Source organism: Lepisosteus platostomus, chromosome 21, assembly GCF_059453375.1.
Source record: "Lepisosteus platostomus isolate fLepPlt1 chromosome 21, fLepPlt1.hap1, whole genome shotgun sequence".
Lineage (NCBI taxonomy): Eukaryota > Metazoa > Chordata > Actinopteri > Semionotiformes > Lepisosteidae > Lepisosteus > Lepisosteus platostomus.
The window spans coordinates 820,160-845,364 of record NC_142631.1 but is presented as its reverse complement, the minus strand read 5'-3'; the positions used below and the strand labels follow the sequence as shown (position 1 = coordinate 845,364).

General features: G+C 45.6%; 1 protein-coding gene across 3 annotated transcripts in view; it reads left to right on the top strand.

Moving 5' to 3' along the window:
• Positions 1 to 17,451: 17,451 nt before the first annotated feature.
• Positions 17,452 to 25,205, top strand: part of LOC148643801 (multivesicular body subunit 12B-like) — a 56,907-nt gene continuing 49,153 nt past the window's right edge. For 2 of the 3 annotated variants that reach the window (XM_088615480.1, XM_088615482.1), the window contains exon 1: positions 17,753 to 17,969. In XM_088615480.1, coding sequence (XP_088471606.1) covers positions 17,916 to 17,969 — 54 coding nt within the window. In that variant the 5' untranslated portion in view covers positions 17,753 to 17,915. The other variant, XM_088615481.1, reaches the window with a different exon arrangement.

The window sequence follows — 25,205 nt, the reverse complement described above, 5'->3', positions numbered from 1 at the left end:
GGAGCAGAGATTTGGCTCAAAGTGTAAAAGGAAGTGAAATAAAACCCAAAATGCTTGTGCCTGTTTATTTGTTAAATCAAGGTCTCACCCATAGTTATGAATAAAATGACAATAGTCCATAAAATGGATTGCGATTCAATCATGGTGCCTCTTCTGAGGGCCAAAGGTTTTCTGCAGGACGCAATCAAATCTCTTTTATTAAAATGTGTGTCGATAATCTAACCCACCCCCGTGAAAAGAATGAAAACATTTGGACTTTAGGTCAGAGCGTGATGTTGTGATAAATGAGACGGTTATGTATGGGTTGACAGACTGTTCTCACTGCCAACAGTCTGGACAGCTCAACCCCTGAGCGCTGGTCTGTCAGCACTCAGCCACACCCTTCGATAACTCCCACACTGAACTGCACTCCCTACAGCAATCCTGCACTGGGGAATGTCATTCACTGGAAGACACATGTTCTGGGTGTGTGCAGCGCGTTCCTGCTTCATAAGACCCCAAGGCAGCACCCCATCACTCACCCTCCCCTTCGGGAAAGACCATCGTCCTCGACCACAGGGGTCAGCCGATGACATTCTTGCACACTTCGGCATCTTTTCATTTTGTTTATGTGCCTCACCCGCATTGCGCTTCTGATAACAACGTCACCACAGGGTGTACTTGCTATCAGCCATATCGCCCTGCATCTCACAACTGGCAGCCCCACTGAAGCTCAGGAGGTGTGAGCCTGGTCAGTACCTGGAGGGGAGACTCCTGGGAAAGCTAAGGCTGCTGCTGGAAGAGGTGTTAGTGGGGCCAGCAGGGGGCGCTCACCCTGTGGTCTGTGTGGGTCCTACACAAGTATAGTGATGGGGACACTAGACTGTAAAGAGGTGCCGTCCTTCGGATGAGATGTAAAACCCAGGTCCTGACTCTCTGTGGTCATTAAAAATCCCAGAGTTTTTCTCGAAAAGAGTAGGGGTGTTACCTCAGTGTCCTGGCCAAATTTCCCATTGGCCCTTACCAATCATGGCCTCCTAATAATCCCCATCTCTGAACTGGCTCCATCACCCTGCTCTCCTCCCCACTGAGAGCTGGTGTGTGGGGAGTGGACTGGCACACTATGGCCTCCCAGCACAGCTGGTTAAGTTAAAAATGACTCTAGCAGGGCCAAGGAGAACTGATGGGCCAAATCTGCTCTGGCCAGGACATTGATTTCTCCACAGTCTGGCCTTTGAGGGACATCGGTCCTGCTGGGCATCTGATTGAAATTCCTATTGTTATAGGCACACAGGTGAGACTCTGAGCAGGTAATGGCTGGAGGTAAATAATCTTTTTTGTTGAGCCAAAGTCTCTCTCACTTCTTTTGCTGTCTTTAAAAAATCCCATTGCTGTTGCATGGAGGCCATTTTCCACACAGTCAGACTATTCCAAAGCCGCCAAATCGCAGTGCAAACCACCAGTGTGTGTTGTTGAGGGTGGAGCTTGACCCCGCTGGCTGAGAGTGAAGCAGAGTGGACCTGTGCAGTCCTCTGCCCCAGTCCTCTCTTTCCACTACTCCATTCTCGTTTCAGGAGCGAGTTCTTCCAGCATCCTCAGTGAGATCTGGACCGGGCTCCGGATTCACTTCCTATCTTCGCCAAATCCAAGGCTGTGTTTCTGTACATGCACTCCGAAAGCTCTGCACGCCATCCCGATTCCCCTGATGGTCCGTGGGCAGGTACAGCCCACTGAATGATTTGTCCTAATCTTCCGAAATCCAGAATTAATATCGAATTAAAAAGATGTTTCACTTTCACTGCAGCCACACTGTTCTTGTAAGTGCTGTAAAAGTCTAAAGAGCTTTGACATTGTGCTGTAGAATCTAGTTTTGCAACTGAGCACCAGCAGTGCTGCTGATGAGTCCAGCACCAGTGCGATGTTATGAGATCACTCCTAGTTATCTCTGTGCTCCAGCCTTGTAAGATGATAATCCAAGCCTAGCCCACTGACAGACTACAGCATGATTCACTTGGACAGTGACTGACTGCACATCCAATTTGTTTCAACTCCAGAGCACCAGCTTATTATCTGAAATGCATGAGTTGTCTGCAGCGAAATCTATGATCAGCCTGGATCTGCTGGGGCTGGTGAGAAAGTAATCAATAAGGAATTGTCTCTTGTAGTTTAGCCGACGTGTTATGACAGTGCTGAAAATTAAACAGGCACATATTAATAATAATGGAAATCAGTGTGGAGGCTACTTTGGGAAAACAGAACTGTGCCTAAATCCCAGCCTGGAATGTGTGCAGGAATGTGTCCTTGTTGCTCGGATGTACTGTAGTACCCAGCTTCTCAAATTCACAGGCTGTTCTGGTAGGGTTCTCCTGGGGTGTTTCAGCAGCCGAGAAGAAAATTCCAAGTACCGTAAATCACACAAACAATGAGGGCATGCCAAAAAATTGTTGAGTTCTCCTTGTGGCATTTGATTTTCACTCGCCTTTTTCTTACAAAAAAAAAAAAGACCCTTCAAAAAAATATGTGCTTGATGAAGTTGCAAATGAAATTGTTCATTTACCCATTCGCGGGTATAAAGTATTCACATTTAGTTTTGTTTTTGCAACATGTGTCGTACCCCAAATGTAAAGTGTTATAAAGTGCTTTAAAACAAAAGCAGGCCCTGGAACACCTTCATATTGGGCTCACGAATGAAAACCACAAAACGTGCCGAAGTTTATTTGTTTTCGTTGGCTTTCTACTGCAGTCATTCCGAAACGATCTCCCCCTCCCCCCGGGGATGGCGAAGATCGCTGTCTTGCGGAATGGCCCTGCGTGAGCTGGGGGCTCGGGCTCTCCAAGGGTCTGTGTTCGCTTCTGGAGAGCTGTGGTCTGACTCTCTCCATTATTCCCCATTCTTTCCAATTTGGCTGAGGCTCAGGCACATAAACCCGAAACAGCTTCTGGAGAAGAATGCTTTGAACGTGATGCCCGGGCTGCTCTGACAAGGGGCTCCGTGTCCAACAGTAATCAAGAGGCAATCCTGCACACATGGCGCTGGAGGAACTGTGCTGTTTACTTTGCTGCAGCTGCCATTATTGAAACGGAATGCTTGCTCTGTGCATAATTAGATTTAAATTAAAAAGTAAGAAGACAGAAAGGGCCACGCGCAGCGGAGTGGCCTGACAATGGGGGACAGGCCGAGGGGGCCGAGTGTGGGCTGCGACGCTGGGGTGGGGATGCGAGTTGCTCTGCCGCAGGTGCAGCAGTTTGAGGAGGGGCAGCGCCCAGAGGCTCGGGGCTCCCGGCTGCAGCTGTGTGACTTCGGGTCTTGGGTGAGACTCCCCTGTGGTAGACCAGAGAGGCGGGCTTCACTCGGACTCGATCTACAGACGGGCACAAGCTGAGCTCGCAAGCATCCGAGGAGAAAACGACTGACTGATCGTGTCGCAGGTTTTTAATGCGCCGGTCTCAGTTGAAAGATGTGGACCACTGTCCACGACGTCTCTGTCTCCATCCACCGAAATTCCCCGCGATAGTAACATGCAGACTTAGACATCCAAGTGGCGAAAATAGATTCAGCTTCCCACCTGCTTGCGGTCGCTGCTGGCGGATGGACATGTGTACTGTGTGTGTTGGCGGGCCGGGGGGGGAGGTGGTGTGTGGCTGGTCGTCGCTGTATTAAAAGGAGGATTTTTCCCATAAATATCATCCCTGGGATAAAAAGAGAGACGACGCGCCTGGATCCAGCGTCCTGCGACTTCACTTGAGGCTCCGTATGTGACAGCCTGGAATTCAGAGAGCGGAGCCGTAATGAGAGCCGCTTTGAGCTCATAAAAAATATATAAAAAGAATAATAATAAAAATGGAAACCAAGAGATATTATTTTACAACCTCCTGCTTGCTGGCTCCCTGCAAGTTTTTTTTTTTCCTTAACCTATCGTTCTTGTGGGAGTTTAAGCAAACAGCATTACAGGCAATTTGGAGTTGCCATGTCATTGATTATTTACACCCTTATAAAGCTGTGGGCTCCCTGGTGAAGCATGCTTGTCCTGATAAAGGGCCTGTGCTAAATCATGAGGCTGGTGAAACTCCGGTATATATTGCATGTATATATAAGACAGAGCGACAAAACCTCCTGGTGAATATTCTGCCACCTCTGCCTCTCAGCGTATCATCTGCTCCGTTCGGTAAATCAGGCCCGTTCAGGGCAGCCGGTGTTCGTATCGCCCTGGCCTCTTATTAAACTAATAACTCAGCTTACATCTTCTCTCTGCTCTCGCACGCGGGGTCGTCGATAGCAGGGCCTCGTCGGGGCAGCCCAGCTTTCCTGGCAGGACTCTGTAATGAAAGATTAGTCTAATTGCCTGAGCTGCTGCTCTGGGGGGGCCGCCTGTCTGAGCGATAGCAAACCAAACAACGGGGCGACACGCCGGGCTCCCTGCACCCTCCCTGGGCGCGGTGACTGAGGTCACGCCTCTGGCTCTGCACACGCACGCATCCTCCCCCTCAGCACACGACTTCGAGCGCTGTCTAGGAAAAATGCAATGCCTGGTGTTTAAAGGTATCAGGGATATTACTGGTCACGGGGGTGTCTGCTGTTTCGGACCCCGTCGTGCAGTTATACTGCGGACACTTTCTTTACAATTAGCTCGGAGTTAGTTCGTAGTCTTTTGCAAAAACCATCCCTGTCCACAGCATCTGGAGTAACCGCTGGGGTAATACCCCACCTCCGCCAGGGACTTATTCCTTGAGTGATGTGCACGTTTCGCACCGAGCAAACCGGCTGCTCAAAGCACAGAGCAGCCATCATTAAAATTGGACTTTAATTGTTAGAAGTAGTGAAACATCGCTCGAGTCCACGCTGCTCGGATTACAGCTGATTTATCAGCTCGGCCTGGCTCCAGACACCGAACACTTTCCAGACATGCCTCCCTGTCTCCCATGTCCTCCTCCCTCCTTTCGATTTCCTGCTGCTCGCTGGGAGCCTCCGTGGGCCCCAGGAGCAGGAGAGCTGCCCGTTCAACACGTGTCTGGGCAGTGGAGACGGCAGGCGGCACGCAGAAGGAGGAGAGCCAGCGAAACCAGGCACGGGCAGGACAGGCAGTGCCCCACTACAACATGAGCTCGTCGTGCAGATCCTGTCTGCGGCGTTTCTTTCATTTCCTTCATTCCGTTAACCCTCCGCAAAATTGAAGCCATTTGTGCTCCTGTAACTCGTTATCATTTAAGTTCATTTCTATTGCCCTTTAAATTTCGTTAGTGGACGAGCGCGCTGTAGCAGGACTAATAGAGAGGGTCTGGATCTGCTTCAGCCTCAGACGACAAGCCAATCTTCGTTAATTAATATTGATTGCCCCCCCCCCCCCCCTAAAAGCCGTCTTTTGTCTTAAAGACATGTACTGTAATTTAGGGCAATATTACCATTACCATATTGCTTTAAAGGAAAAGTTCAATTTATCTCTCGTTTCGCTGCAAACAGTCCGTCTTCATCTGAGGAGAGTGTTATACTTCTTGTCTCCTAATGCAGAAGAGTGGCAGGTGAGCTTCAGTGCCCCTTAAGTACCCTGCCTGGCACAGGGACCCCCCCTGCTGCGTGGCGCTGATACTCCACTGCCAAAGGACAAGCACGACTCCTCGCTGCCATTTTAGCGAACTCGTTTTCACAGGCCCACTGAATGTGAAACGATCCGTCTCTGCTAAATGAAATTTTTGCAGATTGGAACCGGCTTTTATTGGGACATTTTTTATCTTTGTTTTTTTTTCCTACCCGAAGAAATTGCACGGCATTAGTAATACAGTTCATTTCCTGCACGGACAGGCCAAAGTGGCGGTTTGGGTATCAGCAGGAAGAGCAGAGCTGCGGGTCAGGAGAGGAGAGCCGAGATGCTGCTCCTGTGTTCAGGTCCCTGCTGAGGAGCAGAGCAGAGGCTGAAGGATGTAATTAGAAACGTCGGAACAATCTGGAAATGTCTGCTCTGTTGTGCCTTTGGGCTGCAGCTCCAGCAGGAGGAAACTTGTGTTTTTAGCCTGTAATGTAATTTGGACCCGTTGATGTTTAGGCAGAAGGGGTGGTGTTTTGTGACTTACTTTCAGGGATAGGAGTTTCTTGCCTGAAGAAAAGGGAAGAGCTTGGCAGTTCAGTATCACAAACTGGAAGTGTTTGGAGCTTTTGGTAGATCTGCCTAAGCTGTTCATTCTAGCACTGTAAGCACAGGGGGTTTTAGGAGGTAAACAAGAAACTAAATCTCTCTGTCTGGGTAGTTAAATACCAGAGTAGTCTTAAGGAATAAGGAAAGGCCTGCATAGTGTTACCCACCAAATGTTTTACAAATGATGTCTTCGGCCGTGCTGATTCAGCGATCGCTTAACAAGCGGTTCTGGTAGCAGATTGTCTCCCTGTGTTCTGCTGCAACCCGTCTCTGCCCTTCAGGGCTGCTCCAGCTCAGGTGAAGCCTGCAGCCCGGTCCGGCCCGGCCCGCGGCTCAGCCTGCGGACAGAGGGAATCCGGATCACTCTCGGACACTGCACCGCCGCGCGGCCGGACGGGCTGGTCGACAAGCCTCCCGTGTGCAGACTGAGAGGAGTCGGAGTCTAGAGCTGTCTGACACGGGCTGCTTACTGCAAGCCCCGCGGGTCGCTCAACGGCGTGTCCCGCCCAGCACGCCACGTGCACTGCAAGCAGCTGCAGACCACAGGGGACGTCTAGGGACTTTGTCTGCACCCTACTCGAGCCGACAGGCCCGAGCAGACCAGCGCTTCGCTGAGGGCGTTTTGTATTTTCATCCAAATCTATCTTCACCTGCCTTTCACGCGAATACACCCACGGCTCGTTCCTGTGTTTGTCATGCCTCCACTCTTCTTTTTCCCCCCTGGCTATGGTAATACCGCAGTTTACTGCAGCAGAAGTTTGCAAGGGCATTCCCTGGAGCTGCTCGTCAGTGTCTGGCTGCAGGCGAGAGTAAGGCAAGGCTAACAGACGGGAACTGTGGCCCTCGTGCAAAATGGCTGCTTTACCCCTCCTGGAGGGGCAGCAGCAGGGTCTTTTATGTTACCCACAAAATTATTATCTTCATATCTGAATCCAAGAAAAACAAAAAGGTGCCCCCCCCCCCAAAAACAAAACAAGAAAAAAACAAGCAAGAAATGGAGCTTGTGTTGGAGCTGGGGGTGCCGGAGAGAGGGCGCCTCGTCTCCCGGTGACAGGGTCTAACTTGAGCTGTCTCCCCAGCCGCGATGTTGATAGAGCTACAACACGAGCCGTCTCCCCGGCTGCCGCAGCCAGTCAGACGTACACGAGCGCCGGGAAACAACTGACACTCGCGCGAGCCGCACGCCATTGTGACAAACGCTCACTAGAAAATAATGAAGTGGCAAAATAATTCCGCATCGGACACACTTACCAGAGCAGAAAGAGTCTGAAGAGGAAGACAACATCTTGTATCATCTATCTTCCTTAAATACCTAAGCTGCGACAAACTGGAATGAGAAATTATGATAAATGATCAGATCTATTTAGTCAATACCTGGATTTCTTTCTCTTCTTTTCTATTTCCCTTTTTTTTCCCCTCTCCAAGTGGGTCTGTTTGAAAGAGAAATTAATGAAAACATCCCCAAACCCCGAGCCCACAATCTGCACCCCCACCCCCCCAAAAAAAAAACATTGAGCATCTCTCCTGCGGAAGTCTTTATTGCAAATTAGTACTTCATTTTCATAAAGCCCGTAATGAAAGCCCATATTGTGATCTAAATTAAAATGGGCGCATGATGGGTCAATATTATGGTCCCTACACAGAGACAAATCACCAAAGGGCCTTGTGCAGATTCTTGTATCTCATTTACAACTGGGTTTTTTTAAAGTACATTTTCATATGGCAAACTAGCACAGCTTCGGCTCCTGTTCATAACCGGCCTCCTCTCATTTATTTTACTGCCTCATTTGAATATGATGAATACGGCAGTCATTTATTTGTTCACAACAACCAAATAATTGTGGATCCATGGATTTCAACGCAATTAATCACATTTTTCCTCTACCCCCCCCCTCCCCCCCCGGCGGCGGTCTGCCCAGAGCTGAACAAAAAAAGTGCATTAACCTTTGCATTTTAAACAAAGGCTCTGTTTATTCACAACCTGAGAAGTTGTTTGTAGGTATTCATTGTAATCATTTGGAGCCGCCAGATGTTTATGAATGGAGGTGTCATCTTGCTTCTGTTCCTCTTACCCCAGAGCAGTGTGCGCTCTGCTGTACACAGTGTGGGAAAAGCAGATGAGCTTTACTGGAAAAAACGCCACCTTCCCGTTCCTGTGGATGAAACAGCAGGATAGCCTTGATAGTAGGTGTTATTTCAAGGCTCCAGAATGCCAGTGAAATTCAAGACAGCTGGAATTTCACAGAAAACTTCATGAAGGACACAGTGCTCAGATCTTCATCTCCTGCGCTGGGGGCACCTGTTTGGGATGCCAACAGTCCCGATTCTCTTCCAGAGCGGACGTTCATTTTTCCGGCCACACCTTTTAGACTTCTTAGCCCAGCTGGGGATGATAAGCCTGCAGAAGGTCTTTTTTTGTCATCTTATCTCGGAAGGCGACGTGCCATTCTCTTCGGGGTCTCACGGGCCTGGGCCGGCAGGCCGAGTCTCCCCTGGGTGTCGGTGGCCTTGGAGGGGCAGGGGAACAGAACACACTTCTCCTTTAAGGCAGCTGCAGACACGGGCCCCTTTCTCACCCAGCAGACACACAGAGCCCGATCCCTCACGCACACGTTCATAAACCTGACAACGCCTGCGTAGCATTCGCTAAATCCACTTCACGAGCAATATACAGCACATAGAGTAGAGAACTCTGCCTGCATTTATCATGTGCGGTGCAAGCTGAGGTCGTGCGTTTACAGATCCCTGTTGAGTGCTTACAACATTCTCAGGCACAGTCCTTCGGCATGAGGCTTCGTGTAGCAATTCCTTACCAAAGTTGCAGCCTGATTGCATTATTGTAGAATATTTTTATTGCGCTATATGTCAAATACACTCGTGCATAACGGTAAACTGCAGTGTTTTACCACTTGATTTGATTTGAGACTTCGTCTTCAGCCTTCCACCAGGCAGACGGAGAGAAAGATAACGGCGCATCAATAACGGGCGCAACAGGTACCGGCGATGAACGCTGAGCTGAGCCGCTCCCCGGCTGTACAACAGGGATCCCAGGAAGGGAATCCAGTCGGTTATTACATTTCATCTGTTACACCCGGTCAGAAGGCAAAGAGCAAAGTGAGACAAAGTGAGCGAGAGAGCGAGCGAGAGAGCAAGAGAAAAGAATTACACTGTCCAAAAAAACATTTGCAGTACTGATATCAAACACTGTTGTAAGGTTACTATTTATCTCATGCAAGCCAAGTTGGCATTCACATCTGGCGCTGGGTACTTAGTGCAATTATTTATGATTTCCTCCAAGATTTAAAAGCTCTTCGCCGGCCTTGTAATGCAGTAACTGATTGCGCTGCTAATGTAATTAAGAAAAGATTATGATGTCCACGTGGCACTCCAGATGGTGGCATTCACAGCAATCGGAAGGCACAACTGGCACACAACTGCACCGGGGCAGCGAGGCGCAGCCGCGCGGCGCGGCTCAGCACCCCCAGCGGGCGGGAGGGGGCCGCTCGCCAAGGGCCGGCCTCGGCGGGGGCGCCCTGCGGGTCACCGGGCTGGGGTTCGAACGGAGACGAGGGGAGAGCAGCCGAGAGCTGGCAGCTGCCTATCAAGCCGGATTCGCTCGTTCGCCGACCGCCCTGCTGTGAGTATCGCCAGGTTGCTGGTTGTTCTCTGGCAACACGGCCATCCGCTTTGGTTCCCCAGCAGGGGGCGCTGTAGCTCACACCAGGGGCAAGCATGCAAACCCACCTCCTCAGCTGTTCCCAGAAACCACCCTGAATGACTGCACTCCCTTAAGTTCTGGGGTTTGGGGGGAAAAAAAGGATCTTTTTTTAATTCTCTTCGGCATCGAAGACGGCAGGCCAAAGCAGTACTTCAAAGTCAGTGAGTGGCAGGGCACTGGTAAATCCTGTGGCGCAGAGTTTAGCTGCTAGTGGAAAGATTTCGGAGCAGTTTCAGAGCAGGGTGCTCTAGTGCCAAGAAAACAGATGGCAGAAAAGAAGTGTTTAATGGTGTTTGGCAAAGCCAGCGCACTGCAGGTGGAGAGGAAGGGAGACAGAGGGAGAGGGGTGGAGAGAGAAAGGGAGCTTCGGGGGAATCTAGAGGGATTTCGTGGTGAAGGCTGCACAGGAGCTAACCCACACTGACCTTTAATTACTCGCTGAAAAACATGGATATTAGATTTCTGCTCTTTCTGCGATCCTTCGGGTGCATTAGGTTGGGCTTTTTTTCTGAAGTTATTATAAGCTTTCAGAGGGATGCTGGGATTCTTTATATCCAGTCAGGAAAAAAAAAATCATATTTGAAACGAGACCCACAGATTTCAGCACCGCCTTCTGTAATGGGCTCACGGGCAGGAGAGGGGTCTACACTTCCCGATTTCCCCGGTCGAGACGAGAATATTACTGCTCCACGTGATCAGGGAAAATCTCAATTTTCGAGGAAGTCCCAGGACTGGATGTCAGTAAATGAGAAAACATGCAGTTTGACCTTCTCAAATCACACGGCAAGAAAAGCTATTTTTGTGCACAGCCTACAGCAATTGGAAGGTTATTAAACAATGCAGGAGAAACATTTTATTGGCAACAGGAGCCAATGAGCTCACCATTGCGGTCGCAGCAGGTTGGTTGAGATCAACGTTGTTGGTGTAATGATGACATGAGGAACACTCCAGCTCTCAGGTGTGATCCTGTCAGTTTTTGTCAGCCTCTGAGTCACATGGCTGCAGGATCCATCTTCTTGCAGGTTGAGAAGGAATCCACTGGAAGTTTTCATCTCAATATCTCATTGTCCACTTTTTACCCAGTTTCCAGGCTGTTCTTCAGTTTGGTTGGACAAGATGGTATGGTATAGATGATGACATATATACAATTTCATGAACAAATATCAGAAAAGTAACAATAACCCGTAAAATCATTAATTCAAGCTGTAGAGTTAAGATCAGGGATCTGTGGGGCAACTTTAGCATATCAGTGGATTTAACTGAAATCATGGAAATGGAGAGATAGCGAAGACAGCGTAAGTGGATACACGCCGTCCCACAGAGACAGAGGATCAAGAATCTCAGAAACTGTATGGGTCAGACTTATAGAAGACATTCAAAGGGCGTAGTGTTAAGAAAAAACTACAAACCACCAAATTTAGATATCAGTTTTTAAAGTAATTTATACAAGGAAATCAGGAACATACAGTATGTGTAACAAAATGACTGGTAGAAATCCTTAGATCAATTAGCTACTAGCAACAGAATGAACTGGAAGGCCTAAACAGTCTTCTGTTGTTTGTGATCTTTCTTGTGTTCCTAAGGAAACCTGACAACTCCGGAAGAGGTATGTTAAATATTCCTTCAAAGGCAGGGAATTGTGCTGTAATTAAGGGTGAGCTCAGCCTCTGAATGAAGTGTTTCTGCACACAATTTGTGCAGGCACCACTATACAGCATGTAGAATGGTTATTGCATATTTATACAAATGCTCAATCGTCCAATCTTTGGCATCTGAGTCAGCCTGAGATTAAAAAATACCTTTTGGCTGATGAATGCAAACAGGCTTTAGAGGTGGGGTGTGATGTTGACATCAATGAATTTCTCAGCGAGTGTTTCACAACCTTTTCCATAGCAAGACATTCTTTAAACAAAAGGAACATTTCTGACATTTTATGTCCCCTGTGAATCACTGTTATCAGCTGGGATAACATTTGGCCAAAACCCAAATCCTCCTCCTGAAGCTGAAGCTGCCGATTCATGACATCCTTCAGATTCACCATTTTTTCTCTTTATCACCTAAATATACACAATGATAATGAAACACCTTCACAGCATTCCAAAGATTCCATCTTTTAATCTGACTACGAATATAAAAACACTCAGAGGAGCACAAAACACTGTATCCTACTAATTCACTGCTGAAACCTCATTCCCATTGTTACAACCACCCCGCCTTGTTAAAGGGAAAAAAACTCCTCTAGTCCAGTGACCGGTCGTGTAGATGCCATCCAGGAACAGCAGGAAACACCTTTCCCAAATTGTCATTGTAATTATAAAAAGGTTGATAAGAAATCATCCCCTTTTTAAATGCAGCTCTCAATTTTTGGGGGGGGAATCGATGGAGCCTCGACAATGCTTTTCATAGGAATCTGACTGCATCAGCTTCGCCTTCATGAACATTCACCACGGCCCGAAAACACGGCGTATTTCTCATACCGCGCACCCTGCTTTCTGCGGCTTTTCTGTACCTCATGTCTCGCTGTGCCCCTCTGGGCTCTGCCCCACGTTAACCTGATCTTAGTGAGCCTGGAAGCCTTCACTTGTGGACACGTCTGCCCCAGGGAGCGGGAGAGGAGCTGGTTGCCTGTGGCGCTTCCCAAACCCACAATGTGAGTCAGTTTTCCCAGAGCCTTCCCTGTGGGACAGCCTCTCCAGGCAATCCACGGTGCTCTCTAACGGTTTTCTTCGTGGAATAAGGACTTGGAGCCGCAGCAGGGGAGATGACAGTAATCCTATTAAGACTGGAAGGGATGCCTTGAGCTCATTTGTGCTGGTCAGCACTGTTTCACCAACACGAAACAGAGGCTCACGGCTTTAGCTTTGGGTTATATGCCCACTGTAACACCTTTATCAGATTATTCACTGACTAAAACGTAGACGCAGCTATAATGTGTCCAGGTGCCATTCTGAGACTGGAAAAAAAAATCATTACATCATTACATTTCATCTTTACAATACATTTCTCAGAGTGGCAAGGATCACACACCCACCATTCATAATACTCCCACCAGGAAGACAGAAGCTACTCCATGAAGGTGTGTAAATGTAGTCCCCCCACTCCCTATTTATTTATCACATACTGGTGTTGGGATTTCGTGTGATTTAGTGTGACTCTTATGTTTTGCTTGTGTGTTTTGTACTTCTGTGGGAGATGCCAAAGACAAATGTCCACAGCAGTGGACAATAAAGTATCTATCAGATCTGCAGACGTGGTCACATAAAAACCAGCGTGCCCAAGCTGGGATCCTCCATTAGGATCCATGAACATGTTTTGGATTTAACCAGCGCAGTACTAGGGTGATTAAGTCTATGTGTTCATGATCGGAGGCTGGGATTTAACCATGAGTTAGTTACAGAGTGCAACCAACAGGGGGGTAACTCTGCCTAAGGCAGGATTTCCTATCCAGAACTGCTCTCATCCCAGACCAGGACTGGACTGGTGTTTCAGCACAGCACAACCCCCTGGGGAATTCAGCTCTGCCGCTGTCATGACAAGGTGTCGACTGGTGCCTTCTTACAACTTTATGCCCGTAGCATTAGCTCTTCCACTTTCATGATGTAAGCTCAGCTCTTTCATCACTTTCTGAAAGCAAGTGCTAGATTTCCGGTGGCGGAATCAGGCAGTGGTTCTTTTTTCCTAGTTTCCTTCTAGTTAGCAAGAGGTTGGCTGTGTGAAAAAAAAAAACATGGGAGAGCATCAACGCTGGAGCAAGAAGAAATGAAAAGCTGCTAAAGTCTCCATGGCAGGGCGACAGGACGCAATACACTGGAGACACGCACTTAAGCAGGAAATCATTAATTGTTAACAAGAAAACTCCAGAAAATAATACAAATCTGTCTATATTCTCAATACAATTATTAAGCATTTAGCATTGCAGCTCTGATATTTCTTGTCACTTAACACAGGAGAAAACCAGTTCTCTGGGGAGACCTTGGTACTGCATCTCCTGCTTTAGAGAGGGAGTCTGTTAATTCTGTTAACAAGAAAAAGGTGGCAGAGTGTCCCTCGGCCTTCATTAAAACTTAGACATCATTTTTCTGCTTTCAGTACTAATGACTCTGCCTTTTCTAAGAAAGAAGAAAATCTGGGCCTTGTCCATCACCAAGCAGCTGATGAGAGGCAGGCCGCTCAAACTGCTGGAAGGAATGGTGAGATGCTTGATTGCGGGTCAAAGATAAAGCCTGAGAGTCAAATCAGGAAGAACAGACCCCACAGGTCTTGTCCGACCACACTAACTTCCACAGCTTCTGTCCTTCCTCTTTGATCCCCAGCAGATCGAATTCGGGGGACTGGAGCGTTGGCAAACGCATTCACTTCCACGCCAAAAGCCGTTTTCTCCCTCGTTGTCCACAGCGTCTTCCTCAACTCCCCTTTGAAACGATCCAGTCAGACCTCGTCATCGCCCGTCATCAACAGAGTTTAACGACAGGAAATTGATTCCAGTTGTTAGATCACGTATACGCATACCTTAGCTTTGTGCAACAGCCTGAAACTTTCAGGTACCATAAATAATATTATTGCTAAACATATGCCATTCTAATCTGCAAGCGACCAGCATATAGAATACGAATTTTGTATAAAAATGCATTAAGTCCTGTTCTACACCTGCATGCTTTGGAAGCACTGGCCAAAATATACAAAATGCTTTTAAATCTAGCATTACCACACACATTATATATATAAAAAGTATTGATCTAGGACACTTAAAAGATTGCCTTTTCAAATTTTAAGCATCCCACCTGGCAGAACCCATACACAGAGATGAACACGAGCGCATCAGTGAAATCGCAGCTCCACTCCCCCACTCCCCCCTCGCCTCTCCTGCCGGTCCCCGGGCTCACAGGAAGTGAGGAGCAGCTGGGAAATGTCTGCAACCCCAGGTGAGGAGAGTCTGTGGCGTACCGGTGTAAAAGCACAGCGCGGTGTAGGGCAGCGAAGGGAAATCGTGGAGTCTCCACAGTTACGGAACGCCATGACAGAGAGAGAGGGCAGAGGCACAGCACAGGCCTGGGGAGATCAGAGAGCTCTGCCCAACGAGCAGTTTGACGCAGGGAAATTTCAGGAGAGGAACACTGAATGAGCACGCAGGAGTTGTAACGTTTTTTTTAGAGGGTTTTGGAAACTGTACCTTTAAATCCTGAGGAGCTGGGGTCCTGTGATGCCTTGACAGGGGATAAATGAACGAAGCAGGGCAGGAATTTCTCTCCTGCGGGGGATTAGGTATAAATGGCACCGCAATGTTCTATCCAGATTACCAGTGTCAGGCTGTTTATTATATTACCAACCAACCGAGTCTTGTTGAGATCATCACAAAATGATTTATGCAAGCATGTCAGTCTTGTTCTGCCGCTGTAACAACCACAAATTTCCAGATTCCACTGTTCTTCCTCTATTGATTTTATTTAAAATCCTTCTATCAGTCAGCACAACGGGTTTCAAGGTTTAGATAGATTACTTTGTGTGAATGCATTACTTCACATCGAGATTTAATGTTTCGTGAGGTAAATCAAATGTTTTCATTCACCTTCATCTCAAATTGGTGCTTTTAGCTGCTGGGGCAAATGATGTATTTACAGAAAGTCTTTCAGTTACAATACTGGTGAACCACGTGGGTCTTACTTTACTGCCAGGATGAGCTAATGTATCTTTCTAACAGGAATATTTTTATTAATCTGTTTATAAACTTATTTTTTTAGATTAACTGCTGCTGCTGTCTTTAACAGGGGTTTCTAAGAGAAGACTTATCTCTGGTCTGGGGCATTTAAAAGTCTATCTTTACTGTATCTTCCCAGGAATAAAGTATAAAATATAACAGCTAGCACAAGGTTTATTCACTAAAAGTTTCATGGCCCACTTTCAAATGAATCTCTCCAGGAGCTCCTGGCTTATTCCAGTTTGGTGTACCATCAAATCATTGACCCCATTTCAAAGGGTGCATTGCTATAGATCTATTGATCACAGCTCCACGTTGGCATTTTCAAATGGGCCAAGCCTTGATAACATCACTAGAACTCTCCAGACATGCCCCATATCAAGAACTCAACACAGATCTTTTCTGTCAGTCTTCGAAAACTCCCAGCCCTGCCTTAACCGGCACAGTTTTTTTTCTCTTTCAGTTTTCTTTTCTTTCCTGTTTGATTTTTATTTTGTGGTGAAGGAGCTCACTACGTCTCTTCATCTTCCTGAGCTGGTAAAGTTTAAGGGTAGCCCTTGTAGGATGTTTGTGGTGTCTGAGGACAAGTCATACTTTTACTCTCAACAGGCATGGGGCCCATCTGGAAACATGCTTGCAGGGCTCAGAGATGTTTGTTCAGCTGGACACTCTGGGGCATCTCAGTGCAAGCTCTAGAACAAGTTCCCCAGCTTTTGATAAAGAATGAACTGGCCGGGCTCTGGTTGCAACAGGAACCTAAATTTTACATACAAGCAGAAGAAGTTGTTATTAGCAATATTAAATGTTAAATATTGATCATTTCCAAATGCAGTCCAGGATTAAGTTCACAGGGTCCTTTTTGGAGAGAGTGGTGTAATTAAGGTCTCAATTCACTTAATGGCTAAAAAAAAAAGTTTTTTTTTAATGGAAATATTTATCATGCGTTTAAAAATAGTTGGCATGTGATCTGCCTGTCTTGAGGTTTTAGACCTATGTAGCATCCTTTTGAGTTTGGAAAGAAGTGTCATATTTATATATATCCATGCTGAAAAATTCCTGGAGCTCAATTAGGCAGTTGGCAGCTCAGTAGGAACAAACAGAAAATGCCCAGGCTGTCCAGAAACCTAGTTTGAGGCCTTGTGTAAGTCAGTCAAATCCATTTCTTTGGGATAAACCTGTCCTGCACTTCACTAAAGCAATGTCTCATTCCCATCACCCTGAAGTCTGGATTGCAGTGCACTTCAGTTGTGTAGTGGTCAGATAGCTCTAACTGGCGTATGCTTGCAAACAATGACTTGCACTAGAATTGCAGGGTGTACCCATGGTGCAAAGATGCTCTCAAAACATCACTCCCCTTATTGTGATGCTGCCGATGTGGAGGTGAAGTGATGTCACCTCACTAGCTGTGTCTCTGTTTGTCACTCACTGGAACTTGAGGCTCATTAGGACTGCAGACTGACACATTGTGTCTGTCGGCCTGTCCGTCACTGTTCAAGTGTTATATTGTGTGAAGTAAACACGACAGACCTCTTGAAAAACAAGAAAATCTACAGGTCACACAGACCTTAAAATCAGCATTTGTGTGTCGACTGCATTGGAGAAGGTGTATTCTGTCAATTGTATAATCCATTAATAAAGGTGCTTTTTAATGGCATTTGTGGGTGGGTAATTTTATTTGAATGTCTCATTTATATCTATAAATAACAATCTATGACAAGCATGACAGGATAACAATTATTTTATTAAAACATAAGGTGTGTATTCTGAATATGTAATGTACACTCTTAATTTATGTATTAGTAATAACTGAACACAAAAAATGGATGTGTATATTATTATTAAGATTATTTTTGTTGTTCACCTTCAGATATAATTTCTGAGGTCCCATTCACGTTTTAATATTTTTCACCGGTCCGAGCTGCAGAAATGTGACTGATAATCTTTTTCTTTTGATTCATGTTCGGGAGGGAAAAGGCAGTAGTTCCGCGTCTGCAAAGCAGGGGTCTCTCTCAGTAACTCCTAAATATCAGCTGTTTCGATAGGAGCCTCTTTAATTGTTAATGATTTCTAAAAAGAAACAAAAGTCGGGATTAACAATCCCGGAAGGGATGAAGGATCTGCGGCCGTGAGTCGGGGAAGGAGGGAGAAGAGGAAAAACGAAGAATCAGTAAAAAAAAAAAAAATCAGAGCTTGTTCTTGTGAGATTAAATTGTTGACTTCACGGGGTAAGAAACTGACGATGAGTAACTGCTTTTCCTGCTGCTGCTGCCTCCCTGCTTCTATCCTCCTCTAGCGGGGGTTGGCTTTTCCCTGCAAGCCGCCCTCCCCGTTACCTCTCTTCGTTGCGGCCTGTAGGCGAGTCCGAGGCTTCTTCTGTCTCACAGCTCCTCTGGCAATGAAAAGCTGCTTTTGTCTGAGAAGGACGAGGGACGAGGTGCCGCGATTAACAGTTAAGTTGGGAAAATGTAAAGAAGACTTAAAACTAACATGAATCCGAGATCAACTCGTCTTTTAAAATATTTGTTTTCAGTAGGCCAGCGGGGGGGCCTTTCTTATATTGTTGAAAGGTTTACTAAATCCTACATGAACCCCGGTCCGATGCCCGTAGTTCACGATTCTCTATTTTACAAGATTTGATCGGGGCTGCCTTTTTTCTTGCCTTTTATGGGATGTTAAAAGAGTATTGTAGTAGTTATATATTACGTTGACAGTGTTATATTATTCTTTTTGTGTTGTATTCGCAAGGAACGGTCTTAATTGTATCGACTAGTTACAGTATTTAGGATCTGCATGGGGAAAACGGCTTTAACTTCTAAAATAAGAAATAAAAGATATAAGAGTTATACATCTAGCGGTCTCCTTTGTAATAATGTAGGATAAAGCTTTTATTTCAAGTTTTAAAGACGAATGAGGGGGTGCGAATTATTCATCCCCTTAAGTCGTCTGTGTTAAATCCATGTTTCTAGAGACAATGTAGACCACGAGTCCTACTAGGATAAATTAAATTATCCTACATGTTCTTCTAAATGTTGCTGTGAAACAAAAAAAAAAGTTTGATAACTAGAAGTCAGAAGTGTTCACTCTTATAATAATAAGTTGCAAAGATTTCGCCCATTCATTATTTTTATGGTTTGTTTACCCTGCAGTTAGTTGGGTCACTCATTGAAATTTTGAGGCAGTGTGGTTAAATGTAAATGATACGGTTAACCTACTAACTAAACACGCAGAACACAGCCTGTTTTATGTGTTGGAAATCGTTGTTGGGACAATTCCTTATATTGTGTGTTAAGAAATACAAGAGTGTTTAACATTAAATGGGAAAAAAAAACACAATTCATGACACGTTTTTGTCAGTACAGCTTATTAGCTCTTTTTATCTTCTTGAATATATAGTGTATGAAACATTTACTGAAACTTATTGTTTCACATATTGAGTTTTGCACGTGTTTTTCCTTGACCGAACTCCAGGTGTTTGGGGTGGGCTTTGGATTTTAATGTTGATGGCATTTAATGCTCATTTCTTAACACAAATGACGCAGAAGGCACCTTTTTCCACGGCATTGTCTGCTCCTCATTTCTTCTGACAGGTCAAGAGCGTTTGTCTCCTTCAAATAAAAGGTCTTGCCATCCATTCAAAGCAGTGCCAGCGTAACTCCGTCAGGTGCTGAACAGTTTCATCCGGATTGGTCTTGAACCTAAGCAAGCAGCAGTAAGAAACCACAGGATTGTGCTTTTGATCCATTTTTGAGATTTGACCCATTCAGGGTTGATTTTCATGTAAATTAAAGGACAAATTGCTCTGGGCTTTTAATGATGACCAGGATTGGCACCACCTCTTGCTGAACTGTGTAGGAGAGACACTCTTGCCACAGGGATGTGGCACTGTGTAGCAGATGTGCTCATCTGGTCCTTGGCCTGCTTGTTGTGTTGTTCATTGGCTTGTCAATCCCCAAATTTAGTCCAGTTGCTTCAGGAAGGATACTGGAGAGTCGGCTTCAATCCAGTGGGTTAGCAGGTTCCAGTCACCCACCATTCTTTGTGTAAGGAACTGCTTTCCTGCTTTCAGTTCTAAATTCCCGCTGGAGTCAGTAGTGAACCCAGGCAGCCCATTTACAAAAATCTGCTGTGTGATGAAAGGTATTCTTTGTTCAGTAACCGGACCGTAGGCTGAATGGCTGTGCATGTTTAAGACTGGGAACAGAAGACGCGTCTTGAAATCAGTGGCTGTGGACATCTGGAATAAGATGCCCAACCACGTTATTGGAGAATCCGTTCACTACTAACAGTCGTACGAGCGAGATCAGCCGAATAAGGGGCCTCCTCTCTGTCGTTTGTGTCCTGTCTTTCTTATGTTATCATATCCTATAAAGTAAGTAGATGAACTGATAAACAGTCGTTGTGCCTTATTTGTTGGGATTTTCTTACTGCTGGACAGGTTATCTTCCAGTTCGTGGATTCGCTTGACATTTATGCCAAAATGCGACAAGGCAAGTCAGGTTTTTAGAGTTCCTTAGAAGTTCCTCGGTACAATACTGTGTCATTGCGAAACTGTTAACGTTAGCATTTTTAGCACATTGCACATCAAGACTGTGGATTTATCAGGTCTTTGTATGTATTTGAGGTGGACATGCATGCATTGTCAGACGTCCTTGCAAGGACTGGAAGTTTCCAAACTGGAGGACTTGTGTCTTGGTGTTACTGACTGTGTAGTCCATATTCTGTGTAGGTATTCAGTATTTTTATCTGGTAAATCATTTTAAATGACTGAGTGTTCAGAGTAAAGTTTGTAAGGCGAGTTTATCATCGGCACTGAGTCCTCGGATTGCACATCTGAACATGCATTTTTCAATGAAAGCCGGTTTGCAACAGAACTGCATATCGCATTCGGGTAAAGTCAGATTGATTAGGAGGAGAATAAATGAAAAAAACACTCTCTTCCTGTAAGCTAATTTGTAGTCCTTGGTTTCTTTAATAACTCTTCCAGCTAACTTTTCTAAACAGAGAATTCCTGCCACAGTAAATCCTCTAAATTCAATAAATCTAATTACAATAAATTCAGTAAACATTGAGATTGAATGCAATAACTGTGTCATTTACTCTGCAAAAATACTTTAAACCTAATTTAATAATACACAGAGGAAAGCTCTGCGAAGTCACTAATTTTCTTACCAGGACTGCATACATTAAACTAGATGTACTTCAGACAGGCATGGAAAAAAATAGGTTCCATTTAGTGGATTTCTCAGCAAATATAGGATTGCCACACATTTGTACTGGGCTTGCCTGTCATTTGTTAATGCAGGGCCCCATGTCTTTTGAAGTACTGCTGTTTGAAAACTGTAGCTGTCGGTGGCTTGTTTGGATAGACTTGAATATGCTATTGCTATGAAATGAAGAGAACCTTGTGCTGCATCCTTTTCTTGAAAGGGTGTACATGTAGGCCTGTGTGCCTTTGCGTCTCTGCAGTTAGAGCGCATTCAACTGAAGCCTGTAGGCCTGCTTTTTAAGGTCCTTTTAGATGTTCAGCTTCAGGTTTCTTAATGTTATATGGATTCAAAGAGAAGTTCCTCTTCCGAGATAGAAGCAATGAATTGGACCTGTGTTTTGGAAGTGGACTTGCTGCAATAGGGTGCTTTCCATTTTTAGGGGTGTAATACTTTTTTTAGTTGCATTGTCAGGCAGCCGACTGTCAATCTGCTTTGATACAGGGGGGCTGAATTAAACACTTATTCACCTAATAATGTGCTTTATTAGCCATGAAGTATTGCCCTACAATTTAGTTTTTTTAAAGATGGGTAATTTAAAATGGTGGCAGGATACAGTGTGTTTGTGTTAAGTATGACAGTGTGTACAGTATATACATCTGTGTACAATGAAGGGATAAAGTGTGATTACAGGGGCTCGGGCTGACTGTGGGCCAGTACACTCACAGCTTGTGGTGAGCTCTGTGGATTCCTGTAGGAGTGGTGCCTAGTGATTGTAGGGGCTGATGTCTTTTATGTAGTGTTCACTTGTACTGTAAATACATTTTGTTGAAAGTGTGTCTAAAACATAGCTGCTTAGATGCAAAGCAAATTTCTGAGAAATCAGACAAAGTGTTATCGTATCATATAAAGTATGTAGATGAACTGATGAACAGTTGTTGTGCCTAAGTGGTTTGGATTTTCTTACTGCTGGGCATGTTATCTTCCTATAAGGGTCCAGACTCCAAGAATTCCATGCTTTCCCATGGGTTACCAGTCTGCTTTTACAGTCTGTGTTTTACAGTGCACATTTTATTATTGTGATTATCACTGACGTCAACACTACATCTGTAACCTTTGACATATCAATCACAGCACCAGCACAAGAGCCTACAAGAGCTGAAACAGTCAGTAGTTTTAAAATCTTTTTTTAAACTAAGGAAACTTAAGTAATGCAGTTGCTATTATGTACTGCAGTTTAATTTTAAGACCAACATGTCAGTTTACAGGAAACCCGCACATACAAAACCGGAGTGTCTCACAGTGGATATAGTAACTTGTTCACATGATGGTTATCTGTCCGGAAAAGGATTATTGGACTGAAATCACAACCCCTCAAATATAGGCAAGAATTCGGAGTGGCTGTAGGAGAGCACCTCAGATGATTGCACGAAGAGTTTGGTGAGCTCTGTGGGTCCCAGACATCGTGCAGTGACTCCCTCATGTGGTACGCAACCAAATGCTGACATGTTTTACACACTGAAATTTCCTTAAAGTGCACTTGCCCCAAAACGAGTGATCACTCAAAATCACCGGCTTCAACACAAAGTATCGTTTTGTTTTGGTGTGATCAAAAGCACGCATGGAATCACACACAGATACAGCTCTTGTGATCACATATATGTTCTTGACTGTAAAGCAAAAGTAAGTTTGGACTTTTCTGTACCGATGCACAGGACACAGCAGCTGCCAGACAACAGGACCGTTCGGCTCTCTTCCTGGGTTATAAATAGCTCATCATGTTTTGTCAGTTATTTGCTTTTTTGTTCGATTTTTCTGAGTGAAGCAAAAACCAAAACCTGTCTCGCCCTAAGCAGCACGAACAGGTTAGCTGTTCTCGCCCAGCGTTGCTTAACGAATGCAGTCTCTCTACCCATCGTACTGAAGGAAACAAGATGTTTTTTCACAGATCGTTAGCAAAGCTCTCCCAGCTGTGGGCCAAGGCGTGGGTAATACCCACTGACCAGAAAATTACTAATGTAGCGTCCATCCATGAAAGAGAGTGACAAAACTGAACCACGAAATTCTAAAAAAGTCTTCCACAACATGTCAAGTGATGGTAATGGCGATACGAGTATGACGCTACGGGATACCACATCTGTGCTCCACACAGGGTTACAACTCCAGTCTTCCTACTCTAAGATCCAGCCAAGTCCAGAGCCCTCATCAGTACTCCATGCTGCTGCTCTGAGTGTATGATATAATACTGTATATTGGGTTTCTCAGGTTGCAGGTGGTAGACATTCAGAGTGGTGTTTTGTATTTGGATTGTAAACTGGTTGAGCGGTAGAGATGAGGTTTGAATGCTCCAGGAGGGTGAGTTAGTTATAAGTAGAATACCACAGGGATCTGTATCAGGGTTCCTACTCTTCCTCGCTTATATCAGCGATGTAGAGTCTTGTATAGTTAGTCAACCGATCTAAAAAATGCTACCTAAGAAGGAGAATTAGCAATCATTGTTGAAGCAGCAGAGGAAATTTAACAATATATATTTAAACTTGCAGATAACATTTACTGCACACTTTGTAAGTGCAGAGTGGTACATGCAGGTACTAAAACTATAAATAGAAGATGAAAGGCGTGAAGAAGACGCAGGAAAAAAACGGTAGGTGTTTACGTTGATGCATTATTTATGTCTAATATGTCGCTGTGGGAAAGCAGGTAAAAAGCAAAGAGAATGTGATAATGCGCAGTTAAAAGTAGAATTTAGATCAAGGGATGCTGTGTTAGAATTGGACGTTGCTTCGTGTAGGATACCGGGCGCAGTTCTGGTCACCACGTCACAGAGAGGCAGTGGCAGCTCTGGAGCTGGTGCGGACAAGAGCGATCAGGGACGTTCCTGGGGGAAGGAAGGTCCCACATTGACAGGTTTACAACAGCGCGGGCAAGCCGACGGACCTCGTCTGGGCCAACAGTGAAACACAGCCAGAGCCCATGGGCTCAAGGGAACTGGAAGGCTTCATTTTGAGCTGCGCTCCTAAAACTTCATTCTCCAGCCCAGTTCTGTGATTCTGGTGGGAATGTTCTCGCTGCAATGTGCTTCTTGAGTCGGAGGGGAAGCACTGCATTGTTTATACCTGCTTTCGAACTGGTTCAGGTGGAAAAAACGGATCGTGGAGAATTTGAATACATTTCTAGAAGGTCAGCCGCTACAGTGGGTGTCCGTCTGCGCAGTCATGAGTGGAGAGCCCCGGTCTGGTGGCGAGATGCAGTTCAGCAGGTTTCATAGATCAGCCCTCTTTTAATGCAGTGTGCAGTCAAGGTACTGCTTTGGATAGATCTAGCAACCCAATGTGTTTGCACAAATGATGGGAATGAAGCCCTAAGAATTGGTGAGGTATTGTAGGCAGATGGATTGGGCTGGCCACCTCCGAGACGCGGTGTAATTTCTTGCTGGCAGTACCCAGCGCAACACTGCACTGCACGTCCATACTTGATTTTGACAGCATCTTCTTCCATTCCTGGCGGCCCAGATGTAGCCTTTCCAAAGGCTAACGGATGAGAGGAAGGCATCGGATCTGGTTTCCCGGCTAGGCCCGGCTCCTGGGGCGTGGGGTGCATTCCCCTCGCGACTGCAAAAACACGGCAGCAGGTGCATCATGGAAAAACACCCCCTCGCGCTTTCCTGGGATTCCCCCAAGCAGAGATGGTGCCCCAGAAATCTGGGCCAGACTCGGGATCTGACTTGTCCGTGGGGCCGCGGCTCGGTGGCAGATGAGGATATTTTAATTGCCCGGGCAGTTTTCTTGGAATCGGTGTGCGTGGATTTTGTTTTTGGAGAGAGTGCATCGGTTTGGCTGTGGACTGCAGCCAGTTTCTGAAGATTTTGTTCTCCAGCTGCTGCTCTCTTTGTGGAGAAGGGATTGTGGTGCTCGCTGTTCGCGAGATATTATCTTAAATTGGAGCTATTCAAGAGCCATCAAAGCCTCCTTTGTAAAACTTTAACAATAAGAAATAATTAATTCCAACATATTAAAAACAATTAAAAATGAGGTTTTTGTTCGACTTTCAATGGCGCGTTTTAAAGCCAGTGGGATCTGGGATAGCAAGAGTATAATTATAAGGAGGGGAAAAAAATTCTCTTTTGAAATTCTAAGGATTAAAAAAAGGGAGGGGGGGGGGGAAACTAGGGCAGTTTGATTTTTCTCTTAAAGTAATGTAACACAATTTAGATCCCTTTCTGTCTCTTGCCAATTAAAATGGAAGCGTTTTGCCATTTTTTTCCTGCATAGCTGGTTGGATCCCAGTATTTGTATCATTTCTTTCTTCTCGGCTTTTCGCGGTTTGCTTTCTTCTCGCTGCGCAGTTATTTTCCAGCTGTACTAACCTTTCCTATTCCCATGAGAAGTGCCTGGTTGGTGCCCTGTATATCTGGAGGTCCAGCGCAGATTGGCAGTGGTGCCCTCCGGTGCCCTTGGAGCCCATTCCCAGCGCTGTGGCCG